At 41.7% G+C, this 23544-nt stretch overlaps 1 protein-coding gene across 5 annotated transcripts in view; it reads left to right on the top strand.

Annotated features, from left to right (window-relative positions):
• Positions 1-8145, top strand: part of LOC109934949 (thromboxane-A synthase-like) — a 110020-nt gene extending 101875 nt beyond the window's left edge. For 2 of the 5 annotated variants that reach the window (XR_007264073.1, XR_007264071.1), the window contains one exon: positions 1009-3626. Coding sequence is in view for 2 of the 5 variants with exons in the window: in XM_048607564.1 (XP_048463521.1) it covers positions 7986-7995 (10 nt within the window). In the remaining 3 variants the exon portion in view is untranslated. Of the gene's footprint in view, positions 1-1008; positions 3667-7985 lie in introns of those variants that run through there. The other 3 variants (XR_007264072.1, XM_048607564.1, XM_048607565.1) reach the window with 3 other exon arrangements.
• The last annotated feature ends 15399 nt before the right edge of the window (positions 8146-23544 follow it).

The raw sequence follows: 23544 nt of genomic DNA, 5'->3' as shown, positions 1-23544 counted from the left end.
CCTGTTGTAATCTAGGGTAGCGGAGTTCAAAACTAGGGGGCATATTTTTAAGGTGAGAGGAGAAAGATTTAAAACGGGCCATCTTTTTTACAGAGAGAGTTGTTTGTGTGTGGAATGAACTGCCAGAGGAAGTGGTCAATGCGGTTACAGTTATAACATTTAAAAGACATTTGGATAAGTTCATGTATAGGAAAGGTTTGGACGGATATGGGCCAAGTGCAGACAGGTTGGACTAGTTTAGTTTAGGAACATGGTCGGTGTGGACTGGTAGGACCAAAGGGTCTGTTTCCATGCTGTATGACTCTATAAATACTATTGATTGAACGTACAATTTATTTGTTTAATCCCTACACCCTTCCCGCCTCTTCTTGAATAAACTAATTCATTGTACCAGTTATCAAATGGTAACTATGCAATTCATATGGGAGCATTGATGATGAATGCCATGTGGCTAGTTAGTGCTCACAAATTACAGCATCTGACATCGCATAAACGCTTCCAGCATGGGTCAGTGATTAAAAGTTAGGAACAGGATCTCTCAATGACGTTATCTGTCTGCAGCCTAGGGAATCGAACTGCCAAGAAAGCTGAAATCAGTTTATTCAGGGAGTATCATCCATGGTTATGCATCAGGAGACTCTGAGAGAGCACCTTGAATATAGCTTAACCATAATTCCTCTAACTGGACTTCTTCCTGCAAGCCTGCGTGGTGCTGATTTTTCTGAGCTAGGTGTTCCCAAGAAGTTTAAGTAGTTTTGTGTTCAGGAATGTTTAAGATAAAAGAAATAACTTGCATTTACATAGTGCCTTTTATTATCCCTGTTTTTTCTAAAGGGTTTTACAGTTATTGAAGTACAGTACTTTGAAGTCCAGTTATTGATTTCAAGTGTGGCTATTAACTTGTGCAAGGTCTCACAAACAACCATAAAGTAATACCAAGTAGTCTGTTTTAATGACGCTAATTGAAGGATAAATATTGTCCAGAATAACTTCCCTGTTCTTCTCCAGGTACTGATTTGGGTCTGACAAGAAGTGGCTAGTGGAAAAGTTGCTGATTTGCTTTAAATTTCCTGATTTTCTTGCGTTCTAATGGAAGATTCCGTTAGATTGGACAAGAGCGATTGTAACTCTTCCAATCGGAAGAAAGGGAGTCAGAAAGCTGGAAACTACAAGCAATTAGCTTAATGTCTGTTCATGAGGAAGATGTTGGAACTATTCATAAAGATGTTGTAACAGGGCATATGGAAAATTTCAAGGCAATCAAGCAGAGCCACCATGGTTTTACATAAAGGGAAATCATACTAAACCAATTTATTGGAGTTTGGTGAACAAGTAGCAGTTGCTGTGGAGAAAGAGGAACCAGTGAATGTGCCAGTGGAACCAGTAGCTTTATTACACCTATAATTTGGCTGTGTGAGTCTCTGAAAGTACTACAGACTCGTCATTCCAGCCGAACAGCTTGCCTTCTTTGCTAATGCAACTTTTCCCCTGCTGTAGCAGCCTTTTTTGCTTGAAAAATGTTCTTTACAGTAATTCCAAGATATAGATTTATGTCTGGGCAATGAAATTTGAAAATTAATAATTCAGGTAACACATCTTCCTAATATCCTACTTAAATATGAAGACCAAAACTGCACACAGTACTCGAGGTGTGGTTCACCAACTCCCTATACAAATGTATTAGTACTTGGCTTCTTGTATACTCCATCCTGCTTGCAATCCATTTGCCTTCCTGGTTGCTTGCTGTATGTGCATGAAAATCTTTCCTGATTGATGTGTGAGGTCATCCAGATCTGTCTGTACTGCGACATTCTCCTTAAATAATATGATTTTAAGTTTTTTGTACCAAAGTGTGTTGCCTCACATTTTCTCATTATATACTCCACCTACCAAATTTTAGCCCACTCTCTTGGTTGCATTTCTTTGAAGACATTTTGGGTTGAATTTTATTATGAGAGTGAGATCCGCTATCAAACCCCAGAAAAAGAAATGCAACAATGGTGCTGGATGAAGGCTAGAATTAATGACCGCTTGAGGGAGTACTCCCGTCACCGTTGAAATTTGCCTCACAAAGTGAAGGCCTGCACCAAGTGTTTACCCTGCCAATTGAAAGCTAGCAGACTGGTGGCTGGGCAAGGGTCTAGGGGCAGTTTCTCCTTACTGTACACATTGGATGTGTTTCTGTTCTCCCCAGGCTCTTATTCCCTCCCAAACCCTATAAGGTAATCCTTTCCCTGTGTTTCTTCCCCAATTCCGTCCTGATTCTGACAATCCCAACACTACGACACTGCTCGCCATGGCCTGTCATCGCGGGCTCGCACATATCTTTCAGTTTGTTCCTTTGCTGCCTTTCCCTTTCTGGGAATACATGGAAAATAATGGATTACCCAAAAATAGCTATCAGGCTGTTCTGTTTTGCTAATTTCTGTGTCCCTCTTTCATGAATGGGATGTTGCAACCTTTGTAATCTACCAGGACCCTTCCAGAATCTTGGGAACTTTGGAAGCCCATGTACCTACTTTCTCTGCAGCACTTCTTTTACGATGCTAGAATGTAGGACTTGTTAGTTCCATTAGATAGCTTTAAGTTCCTTGCTCCCTTTTGCCCATTGATTTATAAATTTGATAAATGGTTTATCCCTTCTTATTATATTATCCATATTGTTGGATTGTTCTATTGTTTTGTCCTTTCTTGTGCATTTTCTAAATTTTGTTTCAGCTGAATCCTCCCCTCCACAGTTCATTTTATTGCTTCTTTAGCACTTACTTGATTTCTAACTCGACTGGGGAGGTACCAAAATGAACACACCAAACGTTTGATGGTGGGAGTTTGGGGGTAGGTGGTTGGAGACTGGACGTCATGTGATGAAACTTCAGGGAATGCAGCCAAACAGTTGGAAAAGAGGCAATTGTTGAGTTCTCGATTTTAGTCAGACTGAGCAAGTTGCAAGATCAGGTTGGTGAGGTAACTGAGTGGAAAGACACACAGTGTTGTAAACTCATCTGTGAACTCTGTAAAAGGATTTCAGGATTCTGGAAATGATTTGTCAGTTTAGTTAAAAAGCCATTTAATGTGTAACATAGATATTGTTGCTAGTCTGATCTTTAATCCACGATAGTCTTATGTTTGGTAATTACTTATTTTAGACTTCAATGTGAAATATGTGGTTAATTGACATTTTTGATTTTCCATCTATCAGAAAGATATGGAAAGAATGGCAAACAATCGACATCACTTCCTTGGCTGATAAAAGGATAATTTGCTGACTTTGAGGCACACTATGTCCCATTCAACATAAAATAACAGCAACAACGTGCATTTGTATAGCTCCTTTAACATAGTAAACTGTCCCAAGGCACACTTCAGTGGAGCACTGTCAAACAAAATTTGACGCTAAGGAAATATTTGGTGACCAAAATGTGGGCAAAGAGTTAAGTTTTAAAGAGCATCTTCAAGGATGAAAGCAAGGCTGCAAGTTTTAGGGGGAAATTACAGAGTTTGGGGCCTTGGTGGTAGAACACATGACTGCTGTTGGTTATTCAATTAAAATCAGGGATGTTCTATGTAAGAAGAGACATGCTACTGTTCACAGAAACTCCTTTTCATGGGGAGCAAATATGGAGTGCTACAAGATCAGTTAATTTGGAATAAAGGAAACGGATTACAGGAAATGTGTTTTTTTTGTTCAAAAAAGGAGCCTTAATTTGCTTTGTGAGTGCATGAAAGCAGTATGCTGTTAATGTGCACATTTTCCATTCATTCTTGGTGTCTCATAATCATTAATTTTGATTTTGACCGAATATTCTTTGATACACAAAAAAGTCACTCTTGTGTCCAATTTATTTTGTTACTTTGTTCAACCCAGCTCAGAACTCAGGATCTTATCCAGTGGAGGAATAATTTACTCCACTGTGGCAGTTCAGCACAGATTTACCCTCATTGTCACTGGAAGGGAATCATGGGGAGGAAGTTGTGAATATAGCTCAAGGGCAATTTAAACTTGTGATTTGAAGTTGCTGGCCTGAATTTAGCAAGTGTTAGTCTGCTGTTCGCAAGATAAATTGGCTTTGGAAATTAAGTGTATAGAAAATTTAGAGCAATAATTGTTCTGAAATTATACATACCAACCATGGCCTGTCTCTTATTGCTAGGTGACAAATATGCCATTTGTTGTTGCGGTACTGAAGTTACTCCATTCTGTCAATGTGAGCATGTTCTGTGGTAAACAGTGTGGAATCTGGTGCCTGGAGGGGCCAGTGGAAAAAAAACTGGCAAAAGCAAGTTTATTTTTTGATTTTTTTGAAATACACGGTGTGATCACAGGGATGGCTGAGGAAATTTGATAGCCCAAGTGTTTAAATCATCCCAGTGTTTACTTGCGCAGGAATATCAACACAGCACTTATTCCCTGGACTGAGTACAAGTTATCTTGAGGGGTCAAGAGCAAGACATTGTAGATGCAAGATTAAATGTGAGCGATTTAGAACAGAGAACGTAGAGTGTGAAGTTGTGGCATTCACTTCCAAGGTAAATGGTTAAGGCAGAAACTATGTCAACATTTAAGATTACATTGGACCAGTGGATCAAGAAACAGGGTGAATAAATGTGAATAGTACTTTCTGCTCACAAGAAGGGTAAATGCCAAGATGGACTAGTTGAGCTGAATACTTTTTTTTAAAATTCATTCACGGATGAGGGTGTTGCTGGCAAGCCAACATGTATTGCCCATCCCTAATTGCCCAGAGGGCAGTTAAGAGTCAACCACATTGCTGTGCGTCTGGAGTCACATGTAGGCCAGACAAGTAAGAATGGCAGATTCCTTCCCCAAAGGACAGTAGCGAACCAGATGGGTTTTTCCTGACAATCGGCAATGGATGGACTCTTAAATCCAGATATTTATTGAATTCAAATTCCACCATCTTCCGTGGTGGGATTCAAACCCAGGTCCCCAGATCACTACCTGGGTCTCTGTATTAATATTATTTGTGGGATATGGGCATAAGTGGCAAGGTCAGCATGTATTGCTCACACTTTCCTACCCTTAAGAGGGTAATGGTGAGTCATCATCTTGAACTGCTGCAGTGCATCTGGTGCCAGTGCACCCACGGTGTTCTTAGCAAAAGAGTTCTAGGAATTGGACCCAATGGCAGAGAAGGAATTGCAATGTAGTTCTAAGTCAGGAGGGTATGTGGCTTGGAGAGGAACTTGCAACTGGTGATATTTCCACGCACCTGCAGCCTCAGGTGCTAGTGGTCTTGAGTTCTAAAGGTACTGTCAAGGGAAACTTAAAGAGTTGTAGGGCATCTGCTGGATGGGACACAGCAGTAGTCAAAGGAGTGAATATTTAGTGGCAGATGAGATGTTAAATTAAGCAGACCACTTTGTCCTGGATGGAGTCAAACCCCTTGAGTGTTGTTGATGCTGTGCCCTTCCAGGGAAGTGGGGATTATTACATTACACTCCTGACTTGTGCTTTGTAGATGGTAGAGAGACTTTGAGGAGTTGCGAGTTACTTACTTCAGAATTCTCGGCCTCTGACTTGCTATTGTAGCCATAGCATTTATGTGGCTGGGTCAAGTAATTTTCTGATCAGCAGAATCTCCCAGGATATTGATGGTGTGGAGGATTCAGCAGTGGTAATGCTGTTGAATAGCAAGAGAAATGGTTATATTCTTTCTTGTTGTATGTGGCCACTGCCTGGCACTTAGGTGGTTGTTGCCACTTATCAGTCCTGGTTTGAATATTAGGCCATGCTGCATGCAGGCATAGGCTACTTCATTACCCGAGGAGTTGCAAATGAAAATGAAGACTGCAGTCATCAGGTGTAAAGAAGGTTATGACTGAAGCAGCTGAGGATGGTTGGGCTAAAGAGGCAATCCCACAGTGAAATCTTGGGGCTGAGATGATTGGCTTCCACCAGCTGCAACCATTTTCCTCCAGGGTAGGTCTTGGCCAGCTGAGAGATTTCTCCCTGATTGCCATTGTCTTCAGTTTTACTGAGGCTGCTTGGTGCCTCGCTTGGTCAAGTGGTGCCTTGATGGTCAGCGGAGCCATAATCACCTCATCTCTACAATTGAGCTCTTCTTGACCATGTTTGAGAACTGGAGTTGAGCGTTAGTGAGCACGTTATTGTGGAGTATGCGCCACTATTGATCTTCCAACACGGTTAATGATTTGAAGTTGACTGATGTGGTATAAATTTGTGAATTGGACATGAGTAATTTTTTGCTGAGTCGGATTAATGCCAGTATCATAACTGTACAGGAGTCATAGAGCCATAGGGATCTACAGCACAGAAAAAGGCCCTTCGGCCCATTGTGTCTGCTTTGGTCAAAAACAACAATCTAACTATTCTAATCCCAAAGTCCAGCACTTTGCCCATAACCTTGTATACCTTGGCATGTCAAGTGCCCATCTAAATACATCTTAAATGTTAGGAGGGTTTCTCCCTCTACTGTCCTTATAGGCAGTGAGTTTCAGATTCCACCACCCTCTGGGTGAAAAAATCTTTCTTTACAATTCCTCTCAACCTTCTGCCTCTTACCAGAGCAGCCTGGATAGAGGAGTGGCCTGTTTCCATATTGCAACCTATGTATTTTTCATTATCATCTTTTCCCTTGTCTCCAACTGATGGAAAGCCTGCTCATCTTTAAATCAGTGGAGAATTTTCATGCAATAAAAGCAATCATGCTGTCTCAGTGGGGTTCAACTCATCCAGTGGTTGTGTGTTGTGATGGGCCCTTTTCAAACTGGTTAGCGTTGTAAGGATATCTGCCATTAAAGTTGCCTCTGGCTGGGCCACTCAAGCATTCAGGTCTCTGAAATCTGATGTGGAGAATCCATCAACTTTATACTCTATTGTATAATGTTGGTGGCATTAAGGGGACATGCCTTACATTAAATAGCGGGAGGCTGTGCATCAATTCCTGCCAGTTTTCACATTGAGTCAGAAGATAGAAGAAACTGATGTGGGATTCACAGCCACCGGTTCTAGGATGTCAGTTAGCTCATTAATGAGCAAATTAACACATTGTTCCTGAGCCCACTGTAGTTCTGTCTCGGCCCTGCGATTAAATGGAAACCACATGGCTTTCCCAGGCCTCCTGAAAACAACCCTGTCAGATATGCTTGAGGTGGAAGGGGAGGGATAGTTGGTGGTAATCAGAGAGCAGGGGGAAGGATACTGGAGCACAAACTCCTCTTATCATTTTCTTTGTTCCTCTTGAAACATCCCTCCCATGATCCCCACCTCGCACATGCTCATCTTTGGCCTGGAGTTCGTTGGTAGTTATAGGCCTCTGGTGGTTGCATTGCCAATAGGTACCACTGCTCCCAGTGGCACTGATGAACTGCCACTTCTGATTGATTGGCAGCTCTTAGTGGGAGATGCCCTGCAAACCTCCCAAATGCTGGAGTTTGCTCAACTCTTCCTGCTTCAGTACCTGTATAGTGTTGGCCTCTCTTAGAGAACTGCCCGCTGTTTCCTCATCAGTTCTTCGACTGGAGGGTGAAACCTATTGGGCGGATGAGCTCAAGCTCTATGTATTCATTACCTATCACAGAGACCTGAGGACATATTGCATGTTGACACTACGTTGAAGTCACTATTGTAGAGTGGATGTTTCCTCTTGTCGGCCAATCTGGAATGAGAGGTCATATTTTTAGGCCTGGGGGTAGCAGATTAGCAGATGAGGATAAATTATTTTTTTCAAAGGTTCGTGAATCTACCTCAGAGTGAGATGGATACTGAGACTTTGAGTAAATTTAAGGAGGAGCTGGGTTTTTAGTGAGTAATGGGTTGAAGGGTTGTGGACAACAGGCAGGAAAGTGGAATTGAGACTGAGTTGAGTTCGGCCATGATCATATCAAACGGTGGAGCAGGGTTGAGGGGCTGAATGGGCTGCTTTTGCTCCTAGTTCTGATGTTCTTATCAGAGGTGCTGCCTTTTAGATGGACCATTAAAATAAGACTGTCTACATTCTTAGGTGGATGTAGAAGATCCTGACATCATTGGAAGAAGAACAGAGTGTCCTGGTCCATGTTTATCCTTTGTGCACATCACAACGTAGCTGATAAATCTGATTGTTGCTTTCGGAGCTTGCTGGGTGCAGTTGGCTACAGTTCATAATAACTCATTGGCTGCAAACGCTTTGTGATGTCTGATGTCCTGAAAAACAACGTACAGATACAAGTTCTTGCTTTATTAATGTTCAAAGTCAGACAAGTTATAATTACACTGTTACAATGTTTGAGTAGTTGAAAGAACCTATACTCTATTTCAGTGGTAACATAGGCTAACTCTACATGCTTACAACCCTGATCCGAAACACACAAACGCCATCTAGCGGCCACAGACATACAGCATGAAAGAAAAGGAGCTGAAATAATAAGTGATGCAGTTGAAGATTGCAGAAGACACCCCAGTTATGAACGGGGTAATATACCAGGCTGTGAGACAAAGAAGGTACTAATGAATTTTTGAAGCCCTTGCATTTCTCCATTTTACCTCTGAGATGGAAGCATAAATAAAGTACGACACCAGGTTGTAGTCCAACAGGTTTATTTGAAATCACAAGCTTTCGGAGCGCTGCTCCTTTGTCAGGTGAAGTGGGTCACTTGAAAGTTTGTGCTCCAAAAGCTTTTGATTTCAAATAAACCTGTTGTACTATAACCTGGTGTCGTGTGACTTCTGACTTTGTCCACCCCAGTCCAACACCAGCACCTCCCCATAAATATAACATGCAGTGGTATGAATAACCAAAGGTTTATCCCCTGAGCATGGTTTTAGTTCTCAGCATATGTTTTCTTCTAGGGCCATTTGGCTTCTGACCTTAATGCAACATTGATCCAAACAGGGGCAAAAGAGTTGAACTACAAAGGCAGTACATGGCCGAGTGTGACAACGAGGATCCCTGGAGAAACTATAGACAATGGGAATCAAGGAGAAGACTCTGTGCTAGTTGGAGTCATACCTTACATAAAGGAAAGTGGATGTGCCTGGAGATCATTCATCTCGGTTTGAGTTCATCTTTGCAGGAATTCCTTAGGGGAGTGTCCTAGGCCCAATCATCTTCAGCTGCTTCATCAAGGACTTTCCCTCTAACATGAAGTCATAAGTCGGGATGTTCGCTGATAATTGCACAATACTCAACATCTTTTGTAACTCCTCAGATACTGAAACATTCCATGTCTCTATGCAGCAAAACATGGACAACATTCAAGCTTGGACTGATAAGTAACAATTAACATTCACACCACACAGACCCAGGCAATGACCATCTCCCGCAAGAAAGAATTTAACCATTACCTCTTGCTATTCAGTGGAATGATCAAATCCCTCACTATCAGCATCCTGGGAGTTACCATTAACCAGAAATTGAAATGGGCCAACCATATAGACACAGCGGCTACAAGAGCAGGCCACAGGCTAGGACTCCTACAGTGAGTAACTCACCTCCTGACTCCCCAAAGCCTGTGCAGCATCTGCAAGGTGCAAGTCAGGAGTGTGATGGAATACTCCCCATTTGCCAGAATGGGTGCAGCTCCAACTACACTCAAGAAGCTCAACATCATCCATAGAGTCTTAGAGATCTATAGCACAGAAAAGGGACCTTTGGCCCATCGTGTGCAAAAGCAACTACCTAACTATTACAGCACTTGGCCCATAGCCTTGTATGCATTGTATCACATTACAAGATCTAAAACAGGATCCGGTTTCAAGACTTTATGGATTTTAGTTTTTCTCCGGGTGACTTCCATGGAGTATATACCTCCCTGAACTTTGCTATTTGTTTAAAGGAAAAAGCAGAGGTCCAACCATTGTTGAAGAGGTATTCACTCATTTACGTATATTGTGCTCGATTGGCTGATCATTTGCTGATGCTTCTTCCTATTTGTCCTGGGTACTTTACTATTACTCCCCCGCCACATGGAGAGAGGGATAGGAGACTGGCAGTGTGTGAGGCGGCAGGATTCCGCAAACAGCAGTGAGCAGTTTACCTTTGGGGAATCGTAATCGATGAACATATTGTGATCATCATATAGTGGAATACGAGAAATCCACCTTTTAGATGCTCTTGAAGAGACAGACTGGACTTTACTACTTAAAATACAACCCCGGTAAGCATTAGTACAATGCCTGGTGCATGGGAGATTTCATAACCGTGGGTTCAGTTCACTCCTCACCCTGCTCCATCTTGCACCTCCTCCCTCCCCACCTTAAAATGTGGACACAATGTATATATTATTTGGATTGGTCTCCCTGACCAATTTTTTTTTTAAAATGCCATTTGGAAGCTCCCCCAGAATTGTTGGGAGCAAATTCTCCAGGACCCACAGGTTGGGCACCCTATCCATCACCTTTAATATTCACTGCTTTCACTACAGATGCACAGGGCAGCAGTGTGTACCATCTACAAAAGCATTGCAGAAACTCATCCATGCTCCTTTGAAAGCTCCTTTTGAAACTCTTGACTTCTACCACTTAGAATGACAAGGGAATGAATGAATGGGAACATCACTGCCTGCAGGTTCTTCAATCTACAAACCATTTGGATTTGGAACTATGTTGCCCATATCACCAGGTCAAAATTGTGGAGCTCCTTTCCTGAAAGCATTCTAAGTATCGTCATACCCCCCTGGAGCAGCTCATTACCACCTTCTCAAGGACAATTAGGGATGCGCAGCGAATGCTGGCCCAGCCAATGACACATTCCATGAATGAGTAAAACAAAAGCCATTTATGGGCCATTTGTAAGTCTGCTCTCCCTCCTTGATAAGATTGTAATGGGCCTTATTCGTTACCATTTCAGATAACACGTAAGAGTTAAACATTTTTGGGTGAAATGGGACAGACGAGCAAAAGATCACCAATTTTCTTTGTAGGGGGTGTTCTTTAACCACTTGAATTTTTAAGACAATTGGCCAACATTTTATTTTCAGTTTTAATTTTTTTTAAAGTTCAATTTCTCAAGCTGTCACACTAATATCCTCTGAGTTGTTTCTCACACAGACTGCAACACACCACTTCAAGCTGAAATACAAATGGCAGAATGTTAGGACAGATGAAGAAGTCTACCAATACAGCATAATAGTCAGTCTTAGAGCAAAGAGGTTTCAGGATTAATTCCCACTCTGTAATCTACTGCTTACAACACTGACTTTAATAACTGAACTCCTAATATGATGTGGAGGTGCTGGTGTTGGACTGCAGTGGACAAAGTCAGAAGTCACATGACACCAACAGGTTTATTTCAAAACACAAGCTTTCAGAACACAGCCCCTTCATTCGGTGAAATTGAACTGCACTGCGAAAGCTTGTGATTTCAAATAAACCTGTTGGACTATAATAACCTGGCATCGTGTGACTTATGACTTTCTCCTAATATGAATCCTCAAAGTTTTATGTTACACGTTGCGTGATGACATTGTTTGGTTTGGCTGTGTCTCTCTCGAAAAATCTGAAGGCCCCACATATAGCTTTGGATATGAGAGCAAATCATGCTTACTTATCCCCTACTAGAATGTTGTGATGCAGGGATTTACATACAAAGGGCAATTTATAATCTTCCTCAATTCATTTCAGTGTTCAGGAGAACAATAATACTGGGTCCTCACTCCAACTCCCTGAAATGCTCACAGCTCAGTTGTGGCCAGAACCAGAGAGCTTTTGTCCTGATTTATTTATAATTCGCAACAAGAAATCTAAAAAAAGGCAATGCTTCAGTTGTGCCCTCAAAGTATTGATAATAGAAGCCAGGCAATGTTCATATAAAATACGATCCAAACTATTTTTCGATTTAAGCCATGTAGTTTATGCAGCAGCACTATAGTATGTTTTATGCGGTCGTTTACAGCGTGACACATAATATCGCATGGCTTGTTCGGGGGCCACAATAATTTTGAAGTCGTTGTGCAGGTAATGTGTTAGACAGGAGCTATTCAGTTACTTAGGTGAGCTGTTGAGATATGAAAGAGGAAACTACCAATGTGAAAATGCCCTAAAATTACAGAGGGATGCAGCCTCAGCCTTTTCATTTTCCAAATGTAATGGATTTCCAACTTCAACCAGATATTCAACAAGCATCAAGTGGACACAGACACAGGTGAATGAAGAATTTGCTGAGCAGTCAAGTGTCTTGAAACGATAAGTTGACAAAGATCATTGACTATTGAAAGAAAGAAGGTGCATTTATATCGTATCTTAATGTCCTCATGGCCAGTGTGCACAAGCCTCAGGGGTGAGCCATTGCTAACACCTAAGGGACTGAACAAGGGAGTGGCTTGTTCTTCCCACTTAAAGGAAGTATTGGAGGACTGGGTATACAGATGTTAGAAATATGAAAGTAATGTGATGGATGGCAAGTTGTATTTTCTTTCAGGAGTAGGCTAACATTTATGGCCTATTCCTAATTGCCTTTAAATAGAGTTTGCTAGGCCATTTCAGAGGGCAGCTAAGAGTCATCCACATTGCAATGGGTCTGAACTCACATGTAAGCCAGACTATGTAAAGTTGACGGATTTCCATTCCCTAAATGGATATTCATGATAATAGCTGTCATGGTCACCTTTACTGAGACTAGATTTGCATTCCAGATTTATTAATTCAATTTACATTCCACCATGGTGGGATACAAACCCATGTCCTTAGATCATTAGCCTGCATCTTTGTGTTACTTGTCCAGTGACGTAATTACTACAACATCATTTCCACACACCATTCTTCCCACATGTGACTTGCATGCTCCAAAGTAGAATGTTTTCAAAGCATAATATATGTATGGGAGTTCTGCAATGATGTCCTTATCGTTACCTATATGTTTTCTGCTTCTCTGAATGTGTTAATTGTTTCCTCAGGTGTAGAATCCTTACAGTGTGGAAGCAGGCCATTTGGCCCATTGAGTCCACGCCAACCCTCCGAAGAGTATCCCATCCAGACCCACCCCATCTCCGTAGCCCCGCATTTCCCATAGCTAATCCACCTAGCCTGTGTATTCCTGAGCACAATGGGAAATTTAGCTTGACCAATCCACCTAACCTGCACGTCTTTGGATGGTAGAATGAAACCGGAGAACCCAGAGGAAGCCCACACACACACAGAGAACGTGCAGACTCCACCTGGACAGTTGCCCGAGGGTGGAATTGAACCTGGGTTCCTGGAGCTGTGAGGCAACAGTGCTAACCACTGTGCCGCCCTATTGTATCACACATGATCACACTTCAGATGTGAAACAAGTTGACAATAATGGCAAAAGAAGGGGCATTAGGCCTGAGACTAATGTTTCTCTTACCAACATCTTCCTCGCCAGTATTCCTGGATAGAAATCTGAAGTGGGAAATCAAGCTATTTTTAACCTTTCAAACTTGGAGCATCTTAGCAAGAATAAGAATCTTCCTTACTTCCTCAACCAGCTCAAAAAAGAGTCCTTTTTTTATAAACTTGAATGTTTTGCACCCATAATTTCAATTTATTTAACACCTTCAAAATAGTGAAAAAATATTTCCAATATCTCTGTCAGAGTATGATCAGACAAAAATTGCAACTGGACCAAAGAAGGAAACATTAGAACAAATGAGCAAAATCTTGGCCAAAGACATAGTTTTTGTTTAATTTTCCTTTTTAATATTGTTTTGCAAGGATAATTTTGTTATAGTTCTGGATTTTCCTCAAACACAGCACTGAGCATAAGAGATTGCATAAGTGATTTCCTTCTTCCTTCTGCATGCTTGCTATGATCAGTAACCATTCCACCTAACCAATTAATCAGATTATCGGCTCTCACTGTTAACTGCATCAACAGGTCCCCATTGTCTTCATTTGGCTCCTTACGTGGGTCTGGCACAATTGAATAAATACCTTCTTTCTTTTTGTGCTTTCGGATTTTTGTCATCATATATTCAGTGCCAAAACTGATTATCCTGCTGCAGTAAAGTGTCATTCACCGTGCCTGAGCTATGAAGTTGACAGATGCGAGATGAGCTGCCTCTGAGTAGTGATGTAGGTTGTCCATCCAGAAACCTCTCCTTGTACCACTTCATATTTTGACTCTGCATTTCCTGTGATTTTCAGATATGTCAGACTTCCAGCACCTGGTTTTGTTTTTTTTTCTGTGGTTAGCATTACCCTTTGTATGGATCTGTCAATTTCCTTTCATGCTGGACTCAAGCAGTAAGGGTGAACATGACACAGGACGGTTCTTTGGGAGCGTGAGACATTTGGGTAAATGATGGGTTAAGATATTCATTGCAGATGGTTTAATATTCTCCGAAGCCATTTGAGCACTTCTCATCTTAGGAATGCAGATAATGGGATACAAATGAAGGGCTACAGAGATGGAAACAAATTGGGGATGACATATAAAATAGAAGTATTGCTAACATTTGGAGTCCAGATATTTGTAGATTACAGGAGGAAGGGAGATGGATAGCTCCCAATTTCAGGGACTTGGAGGTGAATGAGTTAAAGCGGCAAATGGTGTAATGAATTCTAATTTCAACTCACACCACCTCGCTGTGAATTACAGTATTCATGCGTGAAAACTTTTAATAATTCTGCTAATTAGTTTTGTGTTTACGCTGATATATTTCCAAAAATATCTGGCTGCTATGTTGGACAGTCGAACCAGAATAGTACAATAAATGTTTACACAGATAAGTAACTCTGTTGGCACAAGGGGAAAGTATAATGGTTCTTTGAACTTCAAACAGAAGGCTGCTTGAAGATTACTACGATGATTGATGGTCTCTGCAAAAGCATTACCCATTTATAGCAAACAACAAGGAATGGGTTTAGTCTGGGGAGACATGCAGCTCATGAATATTGAGGCATCCCCTTGTATTCTTCAAAGAACCCTTGTACTTTTTGAAAGGAAAGTTTTCTTTTTTAAATTTTATTTATTGTATTTCATTTTGCTGCAGTTTGTGCATGGGCTAACAATTTATAATCTCCTTTTTCTCTGCAGTGGGCATGTGGAAGGCAGTATTTTCTGTTCATTTTGTTAGCATCAGATCTACTGCAGACATCTTACCTATGGGATGGGACATTAGAACTCACCTGTCTTCTCTTGCCTCAGTTGGTAACCTCATTTGAGTACCACTTTAGAGACTTAAGCACTTAATACAGTCGTGCTATCATGCAGAACTGTCAGAATTCGGACGGTATATTAAACCAAGGCTGTATCTGCAGAAAGTGTGTCCACCTGCATCCCCTCTCAGAGCGCATGGATTGGTTGGAGCAGCAGTTGGACTCACTGAGGAGCAAACAGGAGACAGGAAGTTTTATAGATAGGACTTTCAGAAATGTGGTCATGCCAAAAGTTCGGCCAAATTGATGGGTGACCACCAGGAGGGACAGGTAATGCAAAAGTCCCCCGTGGCTATTCCCCTCTCAAACAAGTATATTGTTTTGGAAAAAATCAGAGTTAACATTTTCGGGTCCAGTGACCCTTTGCAACTCTGATATTTTCTTCACAGATGCTGCCAGACCTGCTGAGCTTTTCCACCAACTTTTGTTTTTGTTCCTGATTTATAGCTTCCTCAGTTCTATCAGTTTTTATACTGCTTTTGGATTCTGTTGGAGGGGGTGACCTGTCGGGGTAAGCAGCAGTGGCAGCCAGAAAGCAACCATGATTGGCACTGTTGTACAACAGTGAGGGCTGAAGTGTAGGTGAGTAGTAGTGATGGGGGACTGTGTAGCTAGGGGCACAGATGGGCATTTCAGTGGCCACGAGCAAGGCTACAGGATGGTGTGTTACCTCCATGGTGCCAGGATTAAGGATGTCTCCAAGGGGGCACAGGATATTCTGAACGGGGAGGGTGAGTAGCCAGAGGTCATGGTCTGTATTGGTACTAAGAACATAGGCAGGAAGAGAGGTCCAGCAGAGGGAATTTATGGAGTTGGGTAGAAAGTTGAAAAGCAGGACCTCTGGGGTTGTAATCTTGGGATTACTTTCTATACAATTTTAACTTCCCCAATATTGAATCATATAATCCCTACAGTGTGGAAACAGGCCACTCGGCCCAACAAGTCCCCCCTCCGAAGAGCATCCCACCCAGACCCATTCCCCTAATTTCCCATGTCTAACCCACCTAACCTAAACATCCCTGGGCACTATGGGCAATTTAACATGGCCAATCCACCTACTCTGCACATCTTTGGACTGTGGGAGGAAACCGGAGCACCCGGAGGAAACCCACGCAGACACTGAGAGAATGTGAAACTCCACACCGGCAGTCACTCGAGGCTGGACTCAAACCTCGGTCTCTGGCACTGTGAGACAGCAGTGCTAACCACTGAGCCACCGTGCCGCCCCCCAGTTGACTGGGACTCACTTACTTCCAGGGGCTTAGATGAGGCAGAATTTGTTCTGTGCATCTGTGAGTGTTTCTTGAAACAATACGCAGATAATCCAATTGGGGAAGGAGCTGTAATAGACATTGGTATGGGAAAATAAGCATGACCAGGTTATTGAGTCATACAGCACAGAACCGCACCCTTCGGTCCAACCTGTCCGTGCCAACCCAATATCCTAAACTGATCTAGTCCCATTTGCGGCATTTGGCCCATATCCCTTTCAACCCTTCCTATTCATGTACTCACCCAGATGTCTTTTAAATGAAGTCTTCACCACTTCTCTCATTCCATACACACATCACCCCCTGTGTGAAAAGTTACCCCTCGGGTCCTTAAACCTATGCCCTCTAGCTTTGGACTTCCGTACACTGGGGGGAAAAAAAGACTTTGGCTGTTCACCCTATCCATGCCCCTCATGATTTTATAAACCTCTATCCATGCAAATATATTGCCCCCAGCAGTCTAAGCTCTTACCTTGTACAGTAACATTGTACTGCATGTGACACATTGTCCAATGCCTTTCAGAAATCCAAATTCATAGCATCTCGCAGCCACCCAGCTTATTGCATCCTCTGTTCGCGACCTGATAACTTGTCAAATACAATTTCCCTTTCACAAAACCACATTGACTCTGCCCGATTATATTATGGTTTTCCAAATGTCCTTTCGATACTTCCTTAATAATTGTTCTGTCTCAGACTGCCTGAATTCCAGCTTTATTCTAACTCAACGAAACGCATGCTCCTTTCCATTGCCTGGTGAGACATATATGATGGACAGTCAGTGTGCTGCTAGCTGTTCTGTTTTGTCATCTAGGTAAATTTGCCCCTGTGGGATGGGATGCAGCTGTACTTTTGAAATGATAAGGAAGCTCATTGAACCATGGGTTATCTGTATTGCAGTTTTTATTTACTGTGGGAACCTCAGCATCACTTGAAGTCCCATTCCTAGCATCCATAACCTGATATCAAAATCAGTTGCTGGCCTGACATTTCAGAGGAAGACAATTAACCATGTGGTTTTGAAATGGAATCACATAAAACCATCTGTTTTCCTTCGAAATAAAGGGCATTATTGAACCAGTTGCACTTGGAGTGACAATCTGACAACTTCATTTTTCTTGATGCCAGGCTTGTATTCCCATCTTATTTAAATGCAAATTTCAAAACCTCAAGCTGACAACAGTAGGATATAGAGATGTTCTGAAAATTATTCATTCATCACTCTGGACTTTTCAATAATATAACCCTACAAGTAGTTCACTATCCACCCTCTCTTGAAGTGTGGCTGTGAAGTGACCACTTATATAATGGCCAGTGAAAGTTGCGTTTTTCAACATGAAAGTCAGTGCCAGGAAGACAGTTTGGGACAAAATCTTAACAAGAATTGATTATAATCATTCACATTATGTCATTATCTATGTGTCTGTACAGAGCAGCTACAACTGCTTTTCCAATTGGGAGTTGAATGAAGGTGCTTCAGTGATGATAGGAATGGAAACATTTCCACCAGCCCTGTAAAGTAACACAGAAGGTGTAGGATTAGACCATTCGATCCCGTGTGCCTCCTGTGCTATTCATTATGGCCATGGCTAATCATCAAGCTTAGTATCCTCATTCTACCCTCTCCCCAAGATCACTTGATCCCTTTAGGCCTAGGAAGTATATCTAACTCCTTCTTGAAAACACATAATGTTTTGGTCTCAGCCACTTTCTGTGATAGTGAATTCCACAAGCTCACCACTCTCTGGGTGAAGAAATTTCTCCTTATGTAAGTCCTAAAACACTGTATCTGTAAGCTATGACCCCTGGCTATAGTCTCCTCCACCATCAGGAACATCCTTCCTGCATCTAACCTGACCAGTCCTGTTAGAATTTTATAAGTTTCTGTAAGAGTCCCACCTCATTCTTCTAAACTCCAGCGAATACGATCCTAACTGACTTAATCTCTTGTCATACGCCAATCCTGCCATCCCTGTAATCAATTTGGTAAGCCTTTGCTGCGCTCCCTCTGTAGCAAGAACATGCTTCTTCAGATAAGGAGACCAAATCGGCACACAATATTCCAGGTGTGACCTCACCAATGCCCTGTATCCTTGTTCCTGTACTTGAATTCGCTCGCAATGAATGTCAACGTACAGTTTGCCTTTTTTACTGCCTGCCTCATCTGTTCATTTACTTTCAGCAACTGGTGCATGAGGATGCCCAGGTCTCATTGAACATTCCCCTCTCTCAATTTATAGCCATTCAAATAAAAATCTGCTTTCCTATTTTTACTACCAATGTGGATAATCTCCACATTATACTGCATCTGCCATGCATTTTCCCATTCACTTAGTCTGTCTAAGTCACATTGCAACATCTTTGTATCCTCCTCACAGCTTACCCTTCCACCCAGCTTTGTGTCACCTGCAAATATGGAGGTATTACATTTAGTTTCCTCATCTAAATCGTTAATAGATATTGTGAATAGCTGGGGTCTCTAAACTGACTCCTGCAGTACCCCACAAGTCACTGCCTGCTACTCAGAAAAATACCTGTTTATTCCTACTCTTTGTTTCCTGTCTGCTAACCAATTTTCTGTCCATCTGAATACACAGTGTCCAATTCCATATGCTTTAATTTTACACATTAATCTCTTATGAGAGACTTTGAGAAAAACCTTCTGAAAGTCCAGATAAACCCAGTAAGTCAATTTGTCAAGGATGATTTCTATTTTGTTAAACCTTGCTGACTGTATCTGATTCTACCACTTTTTAAGTGCCCTGTCAAAAAATTTTTGATAAAAGACTCTAACATCTTCCCCACTCCCAACATCAGACTCAATGATCTATAATTCCCTATTTTCTCACTACCCCTTTTTTAAGTCTGTAGGAACTGTTCCATTGTCTAAAAAAAATCATGGAAGACGACAACCAATACATCCACTATTTCTAAGGCCACTTCCTTAAATCCTCTGGGATTTAGATTATCAGGCCCTGGGGCCTGCAGTTTGTTTTCCCTATTGAACCAATTCTGTTAAACCAGCGTAGATAATCTCAATGAATTATTCATTTAATGTTGACCATGAGTTGAGAAAGCGGAATGAAATCTTCCATCAGTTGACAAGTTGGTCAATAATGGTTTGTTTCTGAATTTGTTCTCTCGAAATTAGTTGAACACTTCTGCAAACTTAAGGATGTTGAGGTCAAGATATGTGCAGCTTGCAAAATGAGAAGTCTTGTTGTGAACTATGTACAAATTTTCATCCCACTTATTGTTGTAGGAGCAGGAAAGTCAACGTTTCGAGTCGGGATCCTGATGCTGCCTGACCTGCTGTGGTCCTCCAGCTCCACACTGTATCAACTCTGACTTCCAGCATCTGCAGTTCTTGCTGTCTCTGTTCATTTCACTTATACTGTTTGTGTTACAATATTACTTGTAAAAGACATTTGTTGTTGGAAGTTATTCCACCTGCGTCATGTAGTTTCATTTCTGTAGACTGTCACTTGTGTTTTTTCAGCCATGGTCATAGAGTCATAGTGTATTATAAGATGGAAACAGATGCTTCAGTCCAACCAGCCCATGCTGAACATAAACCCAAACTGAACTAGTCCCACCTGCCTGCTCCTGGTCCATATTCATCCAAATCTTTCTTAATCATTTACCTATCCAAATGTCTTTTAAACATTGTAATTGTACTTGCATCCACCAATACCTCAAAGTTCATTCCACACGCGAACTGCCCTCTGTGTAAAAAATTTGCCCCTCATGTCTTTTTTAAATCTCGCTCCTCTCACCTTAAAAATGTGCCCCCTAGTCTTGAAATCCCCTATCCTAGGGAAAAGACAACTACCATCAACTCTATCTATAACTCTCATTACTTTATAAACTTGTATCTGTAATTTGAACTGATAGAACAGTAACACTTGCATTTGTATCAAACTTCAAATTAATGGGACGTCCATTGACACGTAATAGTTCTGTTAAATTTGAATCAGTTGGATCACCAGTTTCCCCTTGGAATGTTTTATAGTTGAGGTATATTGTTGAATGTGGGTATCTTTCCTCAAGGAGGAGGTTCTATTGCAGACACCTCTTTGTATGAAGAAGCATTTGGTTTTGTTTCTGGCACTCTGACACTTCTGTTTCTGCATATCTGGAATCACCTATGGTTTCACAAGTCGAGGTTTGTTTTGCTATAGCTGGACACTGCTTGTGCCTGTGACGCTTAAGCTTAGTTTCTTTATGGTGCTGGCACTGACTCTTTGGGCTGAATCTTCTATCTTGTGGCTAAGTGCAAATTGCAGCAAGCTTTTTACAAGGGTCCTTGTATGGCCCAGTAAGGTTTGTTGCCATATATTACTAAACACACCTCATTAACTCCTTACTGTGCACTTATGGCATCCTTCATATCCGATTCTGTCCCCATCTTACCATAAGCCATTTCCAGAACAATTGCCACCTCGCAGATATCTCCCAAAAGACTGATATCCCTTGTATACATTACCGTTTTTAAAAGGTTGTTATGCACCTGGTCAAGCATTGGCATTTTGGTGTTGTCCCTAGTACAGCAACACAAAGCCACATTGTTCATAGCACTTAGCCAGATTAGCTGACACTCGCACATGCAACCCATTCCCTCACCTCGTTGCTGTTTAGCTACCATGCCACATGTTTTATTTGTCGATAGCAACATCCGGTTTAAACACCTTTTCTACATCACCAGTACGCTGTCCCCAAAGTCCACTGGAGATTTCGTATCCTGTCATTGCCCAGTCAGGGACATCGCAGGTAGGCAAGCAATGAGGCAATTCCAAAAATGAAATTTTACTTGTAGCCACGAAAAGGGAACACAAACAAAATAAGAAAGGCTGTAGTTCACTCCCAAAATGCAAACCGAATGCTGGCATCATGACCAATGTCTAGTCTGTGGTCCATGATGGTTGTCTTCAACCATCTATCTACTGGAACCTGGTGTCAATCAGTTCACTCCGTCCTCCTCCCCTTCTGTCAAAAGTATAATGCTGACCATTTTGTAATACCTTTAAGTTCTGAAGAAGAGTCATACTGAATTCAAAACATGAACTTTGTTTCTTTGTCCACAGATGCTGCCAGACCTGCTGAGTTTCTCCAGCATTCTCTGTGTTTGTGGTGTTCAGATCCTATTTGGCTTCTAGTCCCCAATGCAATTGAGTTCTGTCATAGAGAGCGAGAGCTTCCTCCTCCCAACATCCCGTCCTCCTGCTCCTCAGAAGGGTGCTCCCATTCTCCGAGTTCCTCAGCATCCAGCACATTGTCTTATTGCCTCCTCCAGTTGTGCTCCTCAGATGCTGCCTGACCGCCTGTGCTTTTCCAGCTCCACATTTATTGAATATAGCTTCCAACATCTGCAGTCCTTACTGTCTGCATTGCTAGGACTGGGTTGTGTGTGGACTGTGCCCATGACCGACTTAACCAAGATCTCCTGATGAGCAGAGCCGTCTGTCTCTTGACTGAACTGAGAACTAGTTTCCATCCACGAGGTTGCCACTTTGTGTTAGACATCCATGTTTCTCTTTAAGCTGCACACCTGTGCGCACTGACCAGCATACGGAACCATTGGCTGCACGGACCTCAGGCGACCACACTGGGAAACATTAGTGGGAATGTGGCACATCAAGGTTTTGGGCTGCCTAGCTTTTTCAGCGAGTTAGGTGACAATCAAGTTGGATACTAATGAGTTGAGTCACAGAGTTAACGAGGTGTTTAACAAGCTATAATCCCCCTTAACAGGCAACTTGCCACTGCCCAGCGAGAAGCTCACCTCGTCGCTTGGCAAAAATTTTTTTGGGATGCTCCTGACTTCAAGATAGGCCTCAGCAGATTTCTCATTGGATAGCTAACATTGCCCAGACCCCTATAGGATTCCACCCTTAGTATCTGTTGTTTCGCTTACTCTTTGTGTTTGCTTGTCAATTCTATCAGTAGAATGTACCTTCTTAAGTTGCTAAGTCACATTGCCTTTCTATGGTAAGGATGTCCTTCTTTTCTCAGAATTTGACTGTGTAACTTTCTGGTTTCTACTTCCTGCACAATTTGAATAGCTTTGTCTGAAGTCAAATGTTACTTGAACTGTGATACATCTACAGATATCCATAATTTCATTGGCAATTCTTTCTCTTTGGAATTCTGATTTCAAAGTTCCAAGGTTGGAGTTTTCCATGTTCTATTTTTCAGATATACGTAGAGGTTTCCCTTAAGAGACACGATGGTTTTAATATCAATCATCCGTGTGATAAGATACTCCAGAATCCAACAGCCTTTGACAAGACATGCATGCAGACTGTATTTTTGCACTCTTTCAGTAATGATGTTAAAACAATGACTGCTCATCTTTCAATTTTCATTCCACCAAATCTCTTCATAATCAAAAGGAATGCTGTTGAATTTCCTTTTACATTCCTCCACTACAGTGTAAATAGTCTTAAGGTATTCCAAAATCTTTGGAATGATCTCAAATTCCCCATCATTGGCATCTTCCTGCTGTTCACTCCTTGTGCCTTTACTGTAACAATGGGCCTCATACTGCACTCCTTGGTCTATCCAGTTTACAAACTTGTCTTTACATTTCCTCTTATTTAAAATTAATATGCAATGAATAAAGTTCAACAGTTTGCAAGTCTGATAAACATCATATAAATATTAAATTTATCCATGTGAGCACAAATTAAAGATTAATGTTAACCCATCAGATCTGATCTCTGAACTATACAGTAACGTACCGATTCTGTGTTAAGTTAGATTGATTTTACCTCAGATAGGATTGAGAGGGCTGCATTAGGTTTAGTGATGTGAAAGTTGGTTTGAGTTCTTGAGGGGTATCCGACTGTAAGTGTGCGTTCAGATGTCAGGTAAAGGCTAATGTATAAATTAGGAGGGAGCTGAGGTGTTGGAATTTGATTGCTAGCCATTAGATGTAGATCACTGCACAGAATCAAATAACCTCAGTAATTTTTTCTCTACTAAACAGTAGAGGAAAAAGTGTGGGCAAGAGAACTGGCCACAAATACCAAAGAGGATGTGCCAATGGAGGTAGAAGTTCAGATTCTTATTTGCAGCAAGATCTGAGGTAACCCAAACCACTTCTTTATGTTGAGGTAGCAAGAACTGCAGATGCTGGAGTCAGAGATAATGAAGTGTGGAGCTGGAGGAACACAGCAGGCCAGGCAGCAT

Source organism: Rhincodon typus, chromosome 18, assembly GCF_021869965.1.
Source record: "Rhincodon typus isolate 14 chromosome 18, sRhiTyp1.1, whole genome shotgun sequence".
Classification (NCBI taxonomy): domain Eukaryota; kingdom Metazoa; phylum Chordata; class Chondrichthyes; order Orectolobiformes; family Rhincodontidae; genus Rhincodon; species Rhincodon typus.
Note: the sequence above shows the minus strand (reverse complement) of the source record. Positions and strands in the feature narration are given on the sequence as shown.